The following is a 20,281-nucleotide window of genomic DNA, read 5'->3' on the forward strand; positions in this document are numbered from 1 at the left end:
GACTCCCTTGTTGGGACTTACGCTTTTTTAGCACTTTAAGATTTATATTAAAGAAACCATCTTTCTCTTTGGTGCCCTAATGGGGAGAAGAAAATTGAATAACGGTTTCCCTAGAGGCTCACAATTCTGGCCTGGAGAAAAGTACCCCAAAAATGGATGAGCGCAGTCACTTTGCCCGGCTCTAGTCCCAGACTAGACTGCTAAGTGAAGACGGGGGTCTCCAAGCAGCGGGCAGGAGTTGGAGAAATAACACGCAGCTACAGCTCGACACTGCAACTTAGGGCACATAAAGAGGACAGTGAAATTCTTCTGGCCTCTTTTGATGTCTTGACATTACAGTTTCGTCGTGATTAAAAAAAAAAAATCTAGTAAGATCTACCACAGAGATGGGAGTCATCCTTAATTATGGCAGATGCTCAGTCTTTTTGTTGGATGGGGAGGAGGAGGTTTTCTTTACTATTCCTCAATAATATTTGTGATAAATATGTAGATTCTCCACATTTGAGTTAATTTATTCTCTTTTAGCCCCTCCGCTCTGATCTCATCTTCTACTACTTTCTCGCTTGCCCGTTCTGGTCCAACCACGCTGGGCTGCGTGCCCTCTCTCAAACCTGATCACTGTTCCCTCTGCTGGTAGGTTCTTTTCCCAGATGGCCACAAGGTTTGCTTCACCTTCTTTATCCTCTGCTCAAATGTCCCTCTCAGCGAGGCCTACGGGACACTCCTATTTACAACTGCAACAGCCCCTGGCACTTTACGTTCCTTGTCTCAGTACTTAACACCTTCTATCATTTACTTACATATTTTCTTTACTGCCTACCTCCCCCTATTAGGATTTAAGCTCCATGAAGACAGGAATTTTTGTCTGTGGCCATTGTTATACCTGTTTTTCAAGCACCTACTATGTGCTAGGCACCGTTCTAAGCACTGGACATACAGCAGTGGACAACGGAGACAAAAATCCCTGCCCTTCTGAAATTTCATTTGTTGAATGTTTAGGGTTTTTGTCGCTGCTGCTGTGAATGGGATCCCTTCCCAGTTTTCTTCCTAACTCCTTATGGCTGGTCTAAGGAAGTTATTGATAACTATTTGGTATAGATCAGCTCACTAAACTCCCATATTGGTCTGCTCTGTTTCTGTCAGACAGCGCTGTCCTGGAGCGACACGATTCACATGGCCAGTTCCTGTGTGATCTGAAGCCTTCCTCAGGCGCAGACCCATGAGCCACTCTTTGGAGTCCCTAGTGCTTTTGTGGGGAGAAAATGCATTTGCCTCTGTCACCACCTGGGGCCATGTGTGCTTTCCCTTACCCCACACACTCCAGAATCAAGATAGAGTCTATTGACCTTCTGGACTTAGGCTTCTAGAAAATCAATACCACAGAGGACCTCAGGTTTCCAGCATCAGGGAAAAGAATATGTTTAAGATGGTTTTCCAGACACCCTGTTCGGTACAAGTCCTCTGTGAGGCCGTTTGATGGGCATAATATCCTGGCTTTTGGCAGCTGGTGAGCCTGGCACGCACCAGCTGGACGGACTCCAGAGGAACTTCCCCCCCTGAGAGCCCACAGTGCCACGATCCCAACCGACCTCAATACCTCTGAGCCGATTTGGAGGGCTGTATACGTGTGAGCACCGAAATCATTTTTTAGACAGAAAACGAGTCTCTCCATCTGCTAGGTTCACTTTTCAATTGCACAGCTAAAAATTCCAACAGTTACAAATGTGTGTATACAATGGAAAATGTCTCCTTTCACATCTCAAGTCCCCAAGTCTACTCTGAGTATGTGTGTGCAGTAATGCACCGCGTAACGACTGTTCTGTCAACGACAGACCACACAGATGATGGTGGCCCCAAACGGTTAGTATCATAGAGCCTGGGTGTGTGGTGGGGTGTACCATCTAGGTTTCTCTAAGTACACTCTATGGTGTTCGCACAATGAAATCGCTTGATGACACTTCTCAGAACGTGTCCCCATCATTAAGTGATGCATGATTGTATATGCTGATACACGTCTCTGCACACGTATTTGTTCCTCCGCACAAATGAGACATCATATTGTGCATCTTGGTTCTTTTTAGGTTAACAATCAGTCAAGGCGTTTTGACCCAGGTCCTGGGTCCCTGAGAATCTTCTGATGTGTATGAGACACTCAGAGCTCAGGAGTTGAAGTAGGGGGTGTGGGCGGAGTCTCACTTCTTCACCCCCTCCTCTCCTAGCCGCTCTCAAAGACAGGCAGTGAGCTCCGGGGTTCATGAGACAGTACCATCAGTTTGTTCACCACCTAAGACCTAATGACCTCCTGGAGAACAGGGTCTGTCCCGTCAGCAGACCACTGCAGCACAGCACCTGTGCCAACCTCGTCCCACTCAGCGGTTAAGTGCACACGTTCCGGTTTGGCCAACCGGGGTTTGCCAGTTCGGATCCCAGGTGCGGACACGGCACTGCTTGGCAAGCCATGCTGTGGTAGGTGTCCCACATATAAAAAGTAGAGGAAGATGGGCATAGATGTTAGCTCAGGGCCAGTCTTCCTCAAAAAAAAAAAGACGTAAGTTCTTTCCAAATTAAATGTAAATTAAATGCAAGGCCAATTAAACCCCAATCAGATTTTGTTTTTAAAACCTGAGAAAATGAGAGATTCTTATAATTTAGCACAACTTCTCTCTGAGAGCAGTTTACCTCTACGAGAGAAAGCACAACCACAAAAACACGATGAAAACATGATGGCGACCCGTTACCCAGACCCGCCCTGAGAAAGCCTTTCCTTGTAACTGCTCCTGACCTTCTAAAAGTGACTGGCCTCCATGAACATTATCATCTTTTAGTTTTTATAAAAACTACCTTCTCAAAGATTCCTACAATATTGGCTTTAGTCAGGTGACACTATTTTCCTATGGTTGTCCCATTTGTAGGTATTTCTCCCCGACAAGGAATCCGTGTCCATAACCTGCTCCTTCGAAACATTCTCACTACTCGTATTATTTGTAAAGCTCCATTCTAGGCCAGCTCGGACAAGCGCGATGATTTTTACTGAAGCCACCCGCACGTCATATCTTTAAGGACTATTCTGCAGTGCTACAGACTCTCGAGGCCCGAAGTTTGTGACTAAGTGAGTTCCCTATTTATGAAACTTCCAGATGTTCCCTTCTGTCGCACGCAGACTAGGAGAACGTTGGCCTCGCTTGCAGCCCTGGCTGCACGAGACGTTCTTAACGTTTTTCTCCCGTGTTAGCTCTCAGACAACTACAAAGCTCTGCGTTCTAATGGGAGACCTCAGCTAGCACCTACTTATTTACAAGGTTTCTTGCTTAAATGCGCCCTCTGATGATTCCGCAGCCCTGAGCTATAACTGAAGCCTTTCCCACACTCCAAACACTGGTAGGGCTTCTCGCCAGTGTGGACCCTCTGATGACCTTGAAGGTAGGAGTTCTGACTGTAGCCCTTCCCACACACGTCACACCTATACGGCTTCTCTCTGGTGTGCACTCTCTTATGACTCAGGAGCCCCGAGCCGTATTGGAAGCCCTTTCCACACTCGTAACACGTGTAGGGTTTCTCCCCTGTGTGCAGTCTCTGGTGGGTGCGCAGATTGGAGCCATAGCTGAACCCCTTGCCGCACTGCTCACACGCGTAGGGCTTCTTGCCCGTGTGGACTCGCTGATGCTTGTGAAGACTTGAGGTGCACCTGAAACCCTTCCCACACTCTTTGCATCTGTAGGGTTTCTCGCCTGTGTGCACCCTCTGATGGATGAGAAGCCCGGAACTGTAGCTGAAGCCTTTGCCACACTCGGCACATTTATAAGGTTTCTCTCTGGTGTGGACCCTCTGATGGATGAGGAGGTCGGAGCTGTAAATAAAGCCCTTCCCGCACACGTCGCAGATGTAGGGCCTCTCTCCCATGTGGACCCTCTGGTGACTGTGAAGGTCTGAGTTCCGCCGGAAGCCCTTCCCACACTCGACGCATTTATAGGGTTTCTCTCCCGTGTGGACCCTCTGGTGGATGTGGAGGTCGGAGCTCCAGCCGAAGCCCTTCCTGCACTCGCATTTGTAGGGTTTCTCTCCCGTGTGCAGCCTCTGATGCGTGAGCAGCCCTGAGCTGTAACTGAAACTCTTACCGCATGCGGCACATTCGTAGAGATGCTGCCCCATGTGGACTCTCCAGTGAGCCTGCAGGTACGAGCTGTGACTGAAACCTTTGTCGCACTTGTCACATGGGTAGGGTTTCTCCCCGGCATGCGTCTTCTGACGGCTGCTGAGGTGAGAGCTGCAAGTGAAGCCCTTCCCGCAGTTGACGCAGCTGTAGGGCCTCTCCCCCGGGGGGACGTGCCGATGCTTGTGGAGTGCAGACTTGGCGTAGAAACCTTTGCCGCACTCGCCGCACGTGTAGGGCTTCTCCCCCGTGTGCAGCTGCTGGCGCACCTGCAGCACCGAGCTGTAGCTGAAGCCTTTCCCACACTCGCTGCATTGGTACGGCTTCTCTCTGGTGTGGACCCTCTGATGGATGAGGAGGTTGGAGCTTCGACCAAAAGCCTTCCCACACTCCTCACATTTGTAGGGTTTCGTTCCCGTGTGCACTCCCTGATGAATGAGAAGAACGGATCTATACCTGAAGGCCCTCCCACACACGTCGCATCTGTAGGGCATCTCCCCCGCGTGGGGCCGGGGATGGCTGTGACCATGTGTGTTCTGCCTCAATCCCCGAACACACTCGTGACTCTGAAAGGATTTCTCTCCTGGAGGAGTTCTTTGATGTCTCTCGAGATGGGCAGTCTGCCAGAAACCCTGAGCAAACTCACGATACTTAGAGAGTTTCTCTTTCAAGGGCACTCTGGGGTGAGTGGGAAGGTCTGACTTGTCCCTGAAGCCACTTCCACATTCATTTCTTTTAAAGCCATTCTCTCCAAGGTGAGGGTGAGGAAGTATTGACTTTTTCACACAGTCTGTTCGGCATTTATCGCAATTACACGGTTTCTCTCTTGCAGGTACTCTGTGGTCACCATGACAACGTGATATCCAGCTGAAGCCATAACCATCCCCGTCACGTTTACATTTGGCATCTTCCATGTTGAGTTTTTTACATCTTTCATGAACATTCCATGGCTCACTCGCAAAGGCTTTCATCCAAGATTCTTGAAGGGAGACCAGTCTTACTGCTTTGCAGGACGGAAACTCTTCATTTTCTAAATCGATGGGCCCCTCCCCTTTAACACCACCCACCATATTTTCAATCTGGGAATCTCGGGTAGGGGGTCCTTCCCAGCCTTGACAGAGAGAAGCATCTTCCAAGAACCGGAAACCTCTCCCTTGAAGGTTCACTCTACGGTCTTGACTCCCAGTTAATTCATCAGCCGCCTGCTCCCAGATTTTCCAGCAGAGGAGCTCTCTGTAGGGAAGGGATGTTAATTCCTTTTCTTGAATATTCTCCAAATCCTTTGCATTCCTGTCTCCTGTGGGGTTAAAGACAACTCATGAGAACAAGAACAGGATCGCCTCAGGGCTATCAAGCTTTCCAACCTGGGCCAATGACGGCCTAGAGAAAAATTCAGCTTCAGGCACCCTAACCAGCATAGCACTTATTTTTATGTCTGAAAAAATGAAGAGGCTCCTATTAATAAGCTTTGAAGCTTGGGGCCAGCCCGGTGGCGTGGCGGTTAAGTTTGTGCGCTCCACTTCGGCAGCCTGGGCTTCACAGGTTCAGATCCCGGGCACAGACCTACACGTGGCTCATCAAGCCATGCTGTGGTGGCGTCCCACATACAAAACAGAGGAAGATGGGCACCAATGTCAGCTCAGGGCCAGTCCTCCTCACACAAAAAAATGAGCTTTGAAGTTAAATGTTAATATGATCCTATTAGTAATGAACTGTGTCTCATACAGCTGCCAAGCAAAAAAGAAATTCTGAACAGATTTTTACAGAGAAAATTCGCTTCTCCACTTATTAATGCTGTTGTTGCTAATAACCATAATCATATCATAATCATATGTAACACTATTACAACACTTCCTATGCACCAATGATGGACACATATTAACTGACTTAACCCTCAGGATAACACTGAGGTAGGAGCCGTGATTATCTTCATTTTACGATGAAGAAACCAGGTCACGGAGAGGGTAAGTAACGAGCTGAGTCCGCCCGCCACGCTGTGAGGAAGTGGGGAGCGGGCACTCATACAGAGAAGTCTGGCTGTAGAGCTCAGCCTTCATGCTCTCCCCACGCGGCCTCCCAGAGCAGGTCTAATTCTAGGCATGTGTGAGCTGGGCTTGTGGAGGGCACACAGCACCGCCTGCCCCACGTGCATCAGCTGGGTCTGCAGCTTCCCTGAGCATATTAAGCAGGGATCCAGGTGACACTGATAAGGCACAGAGACATGAAAGTGCAACTTGTCCCCATTACCGACTGCAAACCACCAGACTGGCATATTTACTACATAGTTCCAGATGATTTTAAGAACTTGTCCACGCTTTCTGAAATTCTCTGTGGGCTCTTTTGACCTTCGGGGGCCGAGGTGATGGAACCTGTTTACAAGCAGGGCCTTGGAGGCTAACAGAGTTAAGTGAGAAGTCCATCAGAGCACTCTCAATCTTCTGGAACAGTCTCTCTGCCACCGGCTTGTCTCATACTGCCTGGGAGGAGAGTCCAGAGACCCCTCACTCACTCTGGCTATGTCCTTCTCTGAAAAGCACAGAGGAACCATGCAAAGGGGAGGACTGAGAAATAGAAATGAGGTTGCAGACCAAGCAGCTACCACGGTACCAGGAGTGCCCACGGGCAAGAGCGAGGGTGAGAACTGGGCCTCCGTGTGCCAGCTCCACCCCCCACTGCCCAGCCGGGACTTGAGGCTCCACGGTTCCCACCTGGATGTGCACCTCTTGGAGCTTCTCTCTCGGTCACCCAGGTCTCTCTGTCTTGTTCCAAATGGGATATCTTACCAGGTTTGAAAGGTGGTTGCCCTGAAAATGCAAGAAATGCAAGACTTAGGCTCATTTTTGAGGTGCAAAAAATTATCTGAAAATGTTGGGGACAGCCCGGTGGTGTAGCGGTTAAGTTTGTGTGCTCCACTTTGGTGGCCTGGGGTTCTTGGATTTGGATCCCAGGCACGGACCTACACACTGCTCTTCAAGCCATGCTGTAGCAGGTGTCCCACACATAAAGTAGAGGAAGATGGGCAAAGATGTTAGCTCGGGTCTAGTCTTCCTCAGCAAAAGAGGAGGACTGGCAACAGACGATAGCTCAGGGCCAGTCTTCCTCAAAACAAACAAACAAACAAAAGAATAAATAATGTGAAATGGTAGCCCTAATCTCATGACCTTCAGGCCTCTGAAGGATCAACAAGGAAAGATGTGGGATCAGCCAAATGAAATATAGCAGTTCTATAAAAAAAGTCTAGGGGGCCAGCCTAGTGGCATAGTGGTTAAGTTCATGTGCTCTGCTTTGGCGGCCCAGGGTTCACGGGTCAGATCCCAGGCACAAACCTACACACTGTTCATCAAGCCACGCTGTGGTGGCATCCCACATACAAAATAGAGGAAGACTGGCACAGATGTTAGCTCAGGGCCAATCTTCCTCACCAAAAAAAACAAACAAACAAACAAAAAAACCAACAACAAAAAACAACCCAAAAACAACCAAAAAAACCACACCAACAAAAACTCAGTTTAACTTGTGTACAAAGACAAAAAATCCTCATTCTGGGGAAGAAGAACACTCCAATAAGTTAAGTTTCAATTAACCAGAGGTTCCCCTCACCCACAGAGAGCAGGTTCCAGAAGTTCTCCAGCATCACGTCCCGGTACAGCTGCCTCTGGGCGGCGTCCAGCAGCCCCAGCTCCTCCTCCGTGAAGGCCACAGCCACGTCCTCGAAGGTCACCGACTCCTAGAATGGGAAGCACCATCAACACAAACACTCACTGGCTGAACCGCACGTTTGCTATAATCTACTTGGCGTCACTAAGAAAAGTAGAGAAGAAAGCAGGCTGGTGTTCTGTTTGGTGAGTCCGATCAAGTTTTATTAAAGTTTGGTGCCAAGAATTTCGACTCTAACCAACTCATCTTCCATGGTTATGCAGAGTAAAGCAAGCCACATCCTTGGGGCGGGCCCGGTGGCGCAGCGGTTAAGTGCGCACATCCTGCTTCTTGGCTGCCCGGGGTTCGCTGGTTCGGATCCCGGGTGCAGACATGGCACCACCTGGCAAGCCATGCTGTGGTAGGCATCCCACATATAAAGTAGAGGAAGATGGGCACGGATGTTAGCTCAGGGCCAGTCTTCCTCAGCAAAAAGAGGAGGATTGGCAGTAGTTAGCTCAGGGCTAATCTTCCTCAAAAAAAAAAAAACAAAAAGCAACATCCTTTGCTCAGGGGGAGCAGTTCTGAGGGGAACTTCCTAGACCTGGCAGGGCCGAATCACAGGGCCCGCACATGTCACAGCCTGACTCTAACTTGCAGGTTGCCGATTCTTCCTCCAAAAAGACCGTGACAACTTCCAGTCCCAACAGCGCCTGATTTTCAAGGGCCCACGTCTGCACACACCCAAAACCACCTCTGCTGCCTCCGTGACTGTTGTTCACCAGCCATCCCCTCACGCTTCCACCAGCAGTTGGGCAAATCTGCCCCCTTACTGCCCCAGCTGCCACCCCCTCCACAGCCACACCCTTCCCGGGGTCCGGGTCAGGTGTGGACAGACGCAACCACCGCGTGTGTGTGCAGCCATCTCCCCACCCAGGGGAGACTGCTGACACAGGGGTCCAAACTGCAGGGGCACATCATACTGTGTCAGCCCGAGGGACGCAGCGTGGCCCGAGCTTTTCAGCTAATTGCTCCGGTCCAGTGAGAAAAAACCAGCAGTTACAGGTTCTGAAATACAGCGATTGACTATATTCCGATGTCACCACTGTCTTCACTGAGACCGGGACATGCCTCCTTGTGAGGGAGACAACTGCACGTGAGCACTTTCAGAATGACACTTTACCTTCAGCCTGTCCCTGGAAGGACCTGTGACAAGGTGTCACAAGGTAAGACTGAGCTGTGGTTCCACAGCTATTTCAGTTTTAAAAAAAATTCACGGATATATTTTTAATAAGAAGGCAGGCAAGGTAGGTATAGTAAGGCTGAGTGCATGCGTGTCAACGTATTACTCATTCCAGAAATGTCCAGGACCTACAAAACAGTATTAAGCAGCAGGAATGAGAGAGAGAAGCCAGAAAGAGCCAGCCCCGCCGTCCTGGGGCTCGTGCTGGCGGTCCCCAGGACCAGCCCCAAGTTCTGCGACTCGCCAGGAGGACGCACAGGAGTCAGCACGCACACTCGCAGCCAAGACTTATTATGGTTAAAAAAACACCAGCAGAGGGAACAGGCACATGGAGTGAAGGCCAGGGGTGGCCCGGTGTGCGGCTGCAAGAAATCTCAGCCATGAGCAAACCCACGCGCTGAGCCCCATGAGTCCTAGCAAATTTCCCAACACAGGGGTGGTCTCGGGGACCCCCTGGCCCAGAGGTCAAGGAATTTGGCCAAGGTCACCCAGTTCGTAGGAGAAAGAGCTGGAACCGGAGCACACAGAGCCCAGCTCCGGAGCCACCGCTTTAACAACTGCCCTACGAAAGCCAAGAGGCGTGCCAGCAGGGCACCAGACAATGAGAAGACGCACAGGAGGTATTATGAACAGCTTATGTTTACAGCAACCTTACTAGAAGGTAGGCGCTAGGCTAAGCGTTTTTATACGACTTGTCTCATTTAATTCTCACAGAACTCACAGGAAGTGAGAACTTTCCGGACTGTTGGAAATGCTCTATTATCTATTATCAGTAACTACTCACAAGGTCGTCACTATTGCTATCGCCATTTCACAGATGAGAAACGGGGTCTCAGAGAAGTGACTATCATTTGTCCACCTACTAAGCACAGAGTCAGGACTGAACTCGGGCAGCCTGACTGACCAGGCTCTAACCACTCGGCTATCCTGCCACCCAAATGAGATCAGGACTACAGATCAGAGGAACCCATATTCCCATTTTGGAGAAGGAGTGCCACCCGCAGAGCCCATTTCCCAGCAGGATCCTAGATCAATCCCCAGACCAGAAGCAGGGGGATGGGGAGAAAGCTTGGGTCAGCTTGGCAATCAATTAAATGGATGTGGGCCAGGCACGAACTCCCAAATCTTTATATCCAGCCCTGCCTCCCATACTGAATCCCACCACATCCACCCACCATCTGGATGTCTACAGGGAGCGGGAACCAAAAGCAGCCGGATGAGAAGTGAGTCTTTCCTCCCGAGCAGCCCTCTCCCACCTCCCCCGGGTGGGTCAACAGAAGTACCATCCACCTTAGTGTCATCCCTGAGCCTTCCCTTGTCCTCACTGCTCACATCTCGCTCATAACAAAGGCTGCTAACTATTATTCCGAAACACACTTCAAATCCCTCCACTTCTCCCCATCTCTACTTCCCTCTCTCTGGTCCAGCTCCGCAGCAACTTCCGCTTGGCTGGCTGCAGACACTCTCTCTCAGTTCCCCTGCCCGGGTCCCTCACAACACGTGACAGCAACTGTCTTGTTCTTAAGACGTTGACTACCTGCCTCCCGCTCCTGGAATGTCAGCCCCGTGGGGGCAGGGGCGCGACCTGTTTAGTTCTGATACGTCACCAGAGCTTTGAGTGACGGATGGCCCACAGCAGGGGTGCGACACATACTGGCTGAGTGAACAAACGAAAGAAAATGGGGACAGACCAACGACCCCACAAATGACTGAAAGAAGTCGGTCGCAGATGTACCGCGAAAAAGAACACCTGCTCGGGAGAACACGAGAACTAAGTCCAGCCACATTTTAACTCTAACGTTATTCTTTTTCATAATTTTAAATTTCAAAAGTATGTGTTTGGCATAAATTCTAAAACAATGCAGAAGATGTGCGAGTAACCCAGGGGACCAGAGGACAGAATGCAGGAACAGATCACACGAAAGATGACTCGATTGTTATCTTTCTCTCTCTCTGTATATATAACACATGTGCATGTTTTACATCTATCTATATACATATATAAATATATAAATAAATATATAATGAGAAGGATGGTATTTCAGGTGACTTTCAAATGAATAGCATTGTCCTATTGGCCATCCACCTTGAAGAAAATGAAGTTAAACGTTGACCTTACGTTACCTACAAAAATAAATTACAGTCATATTAGAGATGAAAAAATGTTAATGTAAATACTGAAAATAATTTTAGGTGCTTTTCTGATTAAGCTTAGGATGGGTAAGGCCTTTTGGAACTAGATATGAAGCCGGATTTTCAAAAGGGAGCTAACAAATCATTTAACTATACGAAAATTCTAAACTTCTTTACGGTCAAGTTGCCATTCACAAAGTTTGAGAGAAAATAACTGTGACACTTTTGACAGGAGAGTTAACAGCCCCGCCATTGAAAGAACTCCTAGAAACTCAAAAAGAAATGAAGTAATGAAAAAAGGGGCAAAAGCATTTCATAAGCAATTCACAGACGAGAAAATACAAAGTCAGCCAATAAACATACGGGAAGGTGCCCCTCGTGCTTACTATGCAGGGAATGGCAAAATGAAGTGGGAGATCTCTGCCACACAGCGTCCCCCATCACATCAGCAAAAACATTCAGTATTTGATAAATCCTTGGAGTTGAAGGAGTGTGGAAACAGTATGAATTGCTATGATTTTCTCTCAAATGGTCCAGCAATGATATATTAAAGTATTTTTAAAGAAGCGCATTCTTTTCAGCCCAGCAGTACTTAGAAATCTGTACTATAGAATTTAAAGATCAAAGCACAGAAGATAAGGACATAAGTATTTGTGTGTACGAAAGGAGATTTACCACTCTACTGTTGGGAGTGCTAAAACTGGTAGTAATCTGGATTGAATATTATATAGTAGTGGAATATGGACTACATGTAAAACATGCATGTTTCCATTTCTGTTTAAAAAAGGGAGCAGCAATGAGATATCACCTCATGCCCATCAGAATGCCTGTTACTAAAAAGACAAGAAACAACAAGCGCTGTAGAGGGTGTGGAGAGAAGGGAACTCTCACACACTGCTGGTGGGAGTGCAAACTGGTGCAGCCACTGTGGAAAACAGCATGGAGATTCCTCAAAAAATTAAAAATAGAACCGTACGATCCAGCTATTCCACTTCTGAGTGTTTATTCAAAGAACACAAAAACACTAATTAAAAAAGATACATGCACCCCTGTGTTCACTGCAGCATTATTCACAATGGCCAAGACTTGGAAGCAACCTAAGTGCCCACGGACAGATGAATGGATAAAGAAGATGTGGTATATATACACAATGGAATACTACTCAGCCATAAAAAAAGACAAAATTGGCCCATTCACAGCTACGTGGATGGACCTCGAGAGTATTATGTTAAGCGAAATAAGCCAGTCAGAGAAAGATGAACTCTATATGACTCCACTCATAGGTGGAAGTTAGTATATTGACAAGGAGATCTGATCGGTGGTTACCAGCGAAAAGGGGGGGTGGGGGGAGGGCACAAAGGGGGAAGTGGTGTACCCACAACATGACTAACAAAAATGTACAACTGAAATCTCACAAGGTTGTAATCTATCATAACATTAATAAAAAAAAACAAACAAAAAAAGTAAAGGCTCAGGGATTGGCCCAAGAGAATTACATTTCATCCTTGTTCTCCATTCATTTATTAGGTTAACAAACACTGTATTATAACCAATATTACGTTATATATTTATGTATGTACATTAATATAACCAATATTCTCATTATCACAATGACCTTTTCTTGAGGCTTCTTATACATTCTCTCATTTTTCTCCAATGGAACCTGTTTGTCTCCCAAACAGGTGGTGAGCCAGGTGGTCCTACTCTGGGATTCCACAGTGACCAGAGCTTATCTCTATCACAGAACTTAACTCATGGGATTTCAAGCGCTTGCTTTAGTTTCCTCCGAAACTAGACTGTGGTGGCCTTAAAGGCAGGCATTCGATTCATCTTTGTGTCCAAGGTGAAAAGCATCATACCCAACAGTGTAGGCAAACAAAAACTATTATTTGAATAAACGATTTAATAATTGAATACATACATATATACATATTTTACTATTACAAAGAATAAGGCTTGTGCAATATATCAAGCGTACAGAATTGAGTAGGACATAGACCTGGTCGTCTGGAGTTTAAGCTTCTATAGCGGGGAGAAACTCTTCAGGAAACTGTTTGTTTCTTTTATGAGATGATCAGTCAGGCGCAGCCAGAAAAGGAGACAGGAAAGAGGCTCAGGGAAACCTGCGAGTTTACCAAGCTCACAGGTCCTAGAGACAGGTGGCACAGCATGCCACTCAGGGCCACATGGGAAAGACACTAGGGTGGTCAGGAGGCAGAAGACGGGAATGAGGGGTAAGCTTAGGCTCTGGCCCTTACTGAGGTTTCCATGGGAAAGGCAAGGCAGGGCAGGATAAACATCTTAGGAGTGGCTGGTTTGAATAATTTCAGTGGACTTTGGGCTATAGTGGTGGCCTCTACTTGCCTAGCCCTTGGCCTTGGGATGGTGAAGGCAGCGGAATATTGCCTCCTGCGGTGCACAGGCCAGATAGAGGAGCATTGGTTAGTTTGCATATCATGCTCCAGGCTGGACCCTTTGCCATCTCTAAGAATTGGCTGGCCCAGGCAGGGGCAGGTTCTCCCAGACAGAACAGAAAGGTTTTTTAAGATGTCAAAACATCATAATATCCAGAAAATTCAAATTATTTATAATGCAGAAATAATGACAGGGCTTCTGAGAAATCCCACAACAAAATATTAGAAAAGGTTCTGTGAGAGTAAACAGGAGTTCATTTTTATAGTATTTTGGAAAGATCATTAATTATTCAATTATTTAGAAAGAAAGTTAATATTTACATTTAACATGGAAGAAGGAGTATGACTTTTTCAGTTGGAGGATGGGGAATAAGTAATTATCAGTAGAAGGAATTGCAAAAGCAAACTTTCCTCCTGGGTTTACTCAGGAAACTCAAAGAAACTGGCCAGGCTGACATGCAGAACACAGTTGTGACTGACGGATGATGAAGTCGGAAGGAGTTGGGGGAAGATGGCAAAGATGCTTTCCTTTTCATAACTAAGAGTTAAAACTGGCCCTCAGTCAACACTATATTTAAGAGAAAATATTCTAAGCTTACTAAGTAAAACTGCAGTTAATTGAAGTATTCTTATTAATGTAATTATCAAATAACAGTTTTGTAAAAGTTATGGCCAATGCACTAAGACATGAAACAGCAATAAAAAGTACCTAACAGAAAGGAAGAGACAAAGTAATGTTTATTTAAGTTAGGCCTTTTTGCTTATCAGCAACAAAACTAGAAGTGGTTGAAACAAAGGAAATTCATTATTGCACAACTAAAACCCAGATACGATTTTCTGTGCATCAGCTCTGCCTACAGAGTGGGTTTTCTTATGGTCCCAAGATGGCAACAACTGTTTCAAGCATTACGCACTGAAAAGTCAACATTCATAGCGAAAAATGTGGGGAAATTCCTACTTTGCATATTTTTAAAGACGCTCTCTTCATCAGAGATCCTCTCATGTCTATTTGCCAGATTTGCATTGCAAGTCCTTACGTAGCAAACAAAACAGAGCCATCGTGATAGGCTTAAACCACTAAATATCTACGCCTCTGGTATGGGGACAGCCTCTCTTGGAACATTTGGCCACATGGAAGAGGCGGAAGACCTGAACCAAACTGATATTCTATTGCGAAGTAAGAAGGAGCCTGATGGATGTTGGCTTGGTAATTTACCCGCATACCTCATCTCATTGTACTTCACGTTATTAAGCTTCGCAGATACTGTTTTTCACAAGAGCCTCCCCCAGCAAAAAGATTACAACTTGCTGAAGACCCAGATGGTAAGCATTTTTTTTTTAGCAACAACGTATTTTTTAATTATGTACATTGTGTTTTTAGACATAATGTTCTTGTACACTTAACAGACTACGGGATAGTGTAATCATAACTTTCATATGCACTGGGAAACTGAAAGATTCGTGTGACTCACTTTATTTTGATATTTGCTTTATTGCAGTGATCTGGAACCGAACCTGCAACATCTCCGAGGTATGCCTCTATGTTCCAGAGCTTATTTCTGTCCCTCTGTGTAAAGATTTGTTTCTGTAAATCGCTGAACCCCCCTGACAAGGCAGATTCCATCTATGTCCCATATCTTAAGACCCCAAAACTTTATAGTTCAGGGAGCTCCCTTGTCATAAGCGCTGGTGGTTCAGGGAGGTCATGAGCAAGGTTAGTACCTCATCTCCTCATCATTTCCTAGAGGCCCCAAGATTTGCCTCCAAGGACATGTGACATTTATCCTGTAAAGTAACAGAAGCCCCAGACTTGAAATAGCAACAGAAAAAGAGAATGACAGTTTTCTTGAAGTATAAACAAGGAGTGACATGGGTTACAAGGTTATAAGATGTCAGAGAAGTAGATAACCACTTGGAGCCTTGTAAGCCATGGAAAGTAATTTGTGACTTTCCCTAAGATCACGATGGGAAACCACTGAGGTGTTTTAACCAAGAAATTATTTGTATTATATCAGCAATCTCTTGCCATTTCTTGAGAATGGAAAAAATCAACTAAAAAATGTTAGAATTAAGGAAATACATAAGTAAAGAGGCTGTATACAAAATAATTTACCAAAAAAATCAATAACTGACAAATAAGGTATTTTATAAAACACATTTAAAATTTCCTTCACATTAGCATCAAAAAAATGTAACAAAACAAAATAAAACCCCATATATTAGGGAGTGTTTACCTACAAGTAACAGACATTTGACTTCTCCTGGTTTAAACAGTAATGCCATTTACTTACTTCACAAGAATTCTAGATGAAGAAAATTTCAAGGTTTTTTCCCCCAGTGGACGTCTTTCAGAAGCCAAGTTCTTTATAACATTTTGCCACAGAAACCTCAGTGCATTAGCTTTGTCCTTATGCCACCACATCTTTATAAATGTCTGACCCAATTTCTGCCATCTTATTCATATTGCACACAGGTACCAAGAGGAAGAATTTGGGATAGCGTGTGCTCACATCCTCTTCCATTTTATCAGGAAAAACACTTTTCTAAGACCTCTTCACTGCCTTTCATATATAATTGACCAGAACTTGGCCAAACTTCCAAGAAGGCTGAAAAAAGCTGGGTATAACCAAAGGACACCATTATTGCAGGTGGAAACTATTGTGCAAATAGACTATTTTTATCAAAGATGTCCATATGCAAGAAAGATTAGGATAATGGGAGAGTACTTACATGACTAGACTTTAAAACATAAATTAAAAAGGAAACAAATAAGATTACAGGTTGGAAGGCATAGATGATTAAAAGATTATTCCAAGTAAATTTTCAAATTAAGACCACAGGGATCCATGAGTGACGGGCAGTGAAAAATTGGAAAATTGGGCAGGAGGATCAAAACATTATTTTGAGTCCCAATATGGGATTAGTGCACCATCCAGAAGAAAATGTTGGGGTATCGTGAGATTTTAAGCAGAAAAATAATACGACCAGTGGGAAAGATCAAATTGTAGGAGGGTAATTGGGATCCATGGTTCTATCATTGGCATTTATTGGGGTCGTATTAGAGATGAGTGATAGGAATTTGAACTAACACATTGGCAGTGGATGTGGAGTAGAAAAGAGGAATGAAGAGTTTTGTAATCTTTCCCTTGAGTTTAGCAAAGCGTTTTACTCATTGAAATTATTCAATAAACTTATTGGTTGAATTAATACAATAAGGACATCACCTTGAAAAGGGATGTATAAGAAGGACTATTTTCATCGTGAGAAGAAGCAAAAAAAATAAGTTCCTTTCCATGTGCTAAAAGATAAATGCTAGTGTCATCCTTGTCCTTGTAACACAAAATATACATAAAACAAGCATCGTTAGAATGTTCTTTGTTGTCTCTCAAGCTTCCTTCCTCCCCCTGCCTCTCATGAAAAGTGTGCTCATGCGTCTACGCCCCCACAGCCTGGCCATGTATTTCGTGAGGGGTTCATGCTACCCTCATCTTCAGAGTTTGATTTTATTTGTCTGATGGTAATCTCATAGCCTTTGCCCACGATGGCTCCAGGAGTTTGAAGGAAAGATTAAAAAAAGTAAAAGGAGCTTTTACTTTTATCAGTAAAATGATATCTCCATCCGCCGCTTGGGTTGAAGGATACGAGGAGCAGAGGATTCCTACAAAATGCCTTCCTTGCTCTTCTGGGAAAGTTACAGGAAGCCTTTCTCTCCCAGTTCAAATGGGAATGATGAAGCTGCAGGCCACGTTGTATCACCATGAGGGGAAGAGGCCACAAAATGAAGCATCTCCTGGGGACAGCAAAGCAGAGAGATGAAGTGAAAGACCTCAAGGATGTTGTTTAACCAACGCACCAACCAAACAGCAAAAGCCACTCCAAACGTGGAGCGAGGTTTTCTGATAATTGTGGGTAAAGGCATTTGTTCTAACAGAGAAATGGACAATGCCAACCTGGATGTGGTCTCTGTAATATCCTTGTAGATTTGTATCTGAAAATCATGTCAGAGGTTGACAGTATTTTCTGTACTTTTTTTCTTTTTGAGGAAGATTAGCCCTGAGCTAACATCTGCTGCCAATCCTCCTCTTTCTGCTGAGGAAGACTGGCCCTGAGCTCATATCCATACCCATCTTCCTCTACTTTATATGTGGGACACCTACCACAGCACGGCTTGCCAAGCAGTGTCTTGTCTGCACCCGGGATCCGAACCGGCGAATCCTGGGCCACTGAGAAGCAGACAGTGCAAACTTAACCGCTGTGCCACCGGGTGGCCCCAATGGGCAGTAGGTATTTTCGGTGATAACAAATGTGATCGTGATTATGTCATGGGAATAAGCACGAATCACCAAATGTGAAACCCGGAATGTGTGCATCTGTTTTCTCAGATATGGAACACAGTGTGGAGTGCCCAGCCCTCAGGACACAAACACTGAAAGAGATCACTGCCTCCCCCAAATCGTGACCTTCCTGGCCTTTGCAGACATGTTAGGGATGGTGCTGGCCTGCAACACTCTTTCCTCGTCTGTACTCACAGCTGTGATTCTCAGGATCTTTGTGAAACACCAAGAAACTCCCTTTGTCAAGGCCAATAACCAAGCACTCAGCCACATTCTGCTCAGTTTTCATTCTCTGCTTCTTTTTTCTATTTTCAATTTTTTTTTTTTTTTTACTTTTTAAACTTTTAAATTGAAAACTAAGATACAAATACATACAATAGGCCAGGCCTACATGGGGTCAGGATCATCAACATCACCATCTCCCACCTGCACATCTTGTCCCACTGGCAGGTCTTCAGGGGCAATGACACGCATGGAGCTGTCATCTCCAATGCTAACACAGCCTTCTCCTGGAATGCCTCCTGAAGGACCCACCTGAGGCCAATCTTGAGAAGGTGCCACTCTTTTCAGAAATATGTCCATGGTGGTTGGCTTGGTTTGTTTGTTTCATCACAGATTTGCTTGTGGCTGATAATGCACCATGAACATGCCTCTCTATTAACAAAAACCTTCCAGTGTTGGGCTCCATGTTTTCAGACTTTTCCAGGAACTTGTTGAGGTCTGTGAAACTTCTGCTAAACCCTTCCCTGTGCATTTTCTTGGGGGTTCTTCTTTTCCTTCTCCTGGAGTTTCCTTTTCTCTTCCCTCTTCCTTAGCTATGCATTCCTGTTCCAGTTCCAACAACTCCTCATTAGTCAATTCCTCAGGAACCACCTCTAGGAGCTCCTTAGTGTCATCCTCATCCACACCCAGGGTAAGTTGTTTGCCCTCTCAACCACAGCCTCCTCATCCTTAGCAAATCCTTCTAAGTCAAGGACAAACCTCTTGAGTGCCTTCTTCCAGATGCCACTCATACACTCCTTGGTGACATCATCCTGAGCCCAAGCAAGGTTCTTGATGCAGTCACAGATGTTGTCATCCTTCCAGAAGTGCATCAGTGTCTTTCTCAGTTGCAGCAGCAGCCTGGGCAAACATGCTGCTCAGGCTGTAGGCCTTAAAAGCTGCCATAACTCCTTGATCCAGTGACTGGATCACAGAGGTGGTGTTTGGAGGGAGAAACACCACTTTGATATTGGGATGAAGACCACCAATAAAAGGAGAATGTCCAGGAACATTATCAACAATAAGGAAAATCTTGAAAGGCATATTATTTGGCAAACAGTACTTCCCCATTTCACTGGCATAGCAATTCAGGAGGGCATCTTGGAAGAGGAGCTGGGTCATCCATGACCTCTTATTGCTCCTGTAACATTGTGTGCTTATTGATATGCTCGAAGGCCCTGGGGTTCTCACTGTGTCAGATCACAAAGGGTTCTAATTTGTAGCCTGCAATATTGCCCCCAAGCAAGACTGTTATCCTGTCGTTAAAAGCCTTGAAACCTGGCACTGACTTGGCCTCCTTATGGATGAAAGCCCTTTCAGGCATCTGTTCCCAGAATACGGAGTTCCATCCATTTTGAATATTTACTCTGGCAAGTAACTCTCCTCCACAATCGGTTTTACTAGAATTCCAAAAATTCTTCAGCTGCCTTCCCGTCAGAACTTGCAGACTCATGACTCACTTTCACACTATGTAATGAATAACCATCCTGGAATTGTTTAAACCATCCAGAGATAGCAAATTCGACATTGTAGTCAGGTCTAGCCTTGTCTTTCAACATCACAAACAAACCTTTTGCTTTGGCCGTGATGGTCATGGTGCTGAGAGGGATACGCTCCTGTGTCTGGCCTTCAGTCCAGGTCATTAGAAGTTTCTCCACGTCTGACATAGGCCCTTCTCAAATCTGTATTAGTCTCACTGCCTTCAATGAAGCAGATCCTTTAACAGCTTCTGTCGCTTTGTTCTTGTTCTTCAAGACTGAAGCTGTGGTGGAATGGGACGTGCCTGACTGGCGAGGAAGAACCATCACTGATTTTCCTCCTTCGTGGTCCATAATCACTTTTAATTTCATTTCCAGGTCAATCACTTGATACGGCCTCTTACCGGCGACCTTAGTGGTGGGTTTTGTACGCTTAGGGGCCATGATGAACAAAACAACATGAGACTAAACCAAGCACAAGAGGAAATGATACAGTCGAGACATATGGTAAACACAAGATGTATGAGGCTGCTGCTGGCATGACACAGCATCCTATTTCATGGTGAACTTTTTTATTTATAAGTAGAAAAAGCACGCTCTAAAATAATGATAAAAAGTATAGGAAACACATA

The 20,281-nt window shown here is 45.6% G+C and overlaps 1 protein-coding gene across 2 annotated transcripts in view; it reads right to left on the reverse strand.

The window, feature by feature from the left end:
• Window positions 1-20,281, reverse strand: part of LOC103550909 (zinc finger protein 112) — a 101,576-nt gene that overhangs the window by 75,304 nt on the left and 5,991 nt on the right. The window contains exons 2-5 of one of the 2 annotated variants that reach the window (XM_070632895.1): window positions 17,170-17,366; window positions 7,751-7,877; window positions 6,859-6,954; window positions 2,808-5,447 (exon numbers count right to left, since the gene is read on the reverse strand). In XM_070632895.1, coding sequence (XP_070488996.1) covers window positions 3,289-5,447; window positions 6,859-6,954; window positions 7,751-7,784 — 2,289 coding nt within the window. In that variant the 5' untranslated portion in view covers window positions 7,785-7,877; window positions 17,170-17,366 and the 3' untranslated portion in view covers window positions 2,808-3,288. Of the gene's footprint in view, window positions 1-2,807; window positions 5,448-6,858; window positions 6,955-7,750; window positions 7,878-17,169; window positions 17,367-20,281 lie in introns of those variants that run through there. The other variant, XM_070632894.1, reaches the window with a different exon arrangement.

The sequence above is a fragment of the Equus przewalskii genome, chromosome 9 (genome assembly GCF_037783145.1).
Source record: "Equus przewalskii isolate Varuska chromosome 9, EquPr2, whole genome shotgun sequence".
Taxonomy (NCBI): Eukaryota; Metazoa; Chordata; class Mammalia; order Perissodactyla; family Equidae; genus Equus; species Equus przewalskii.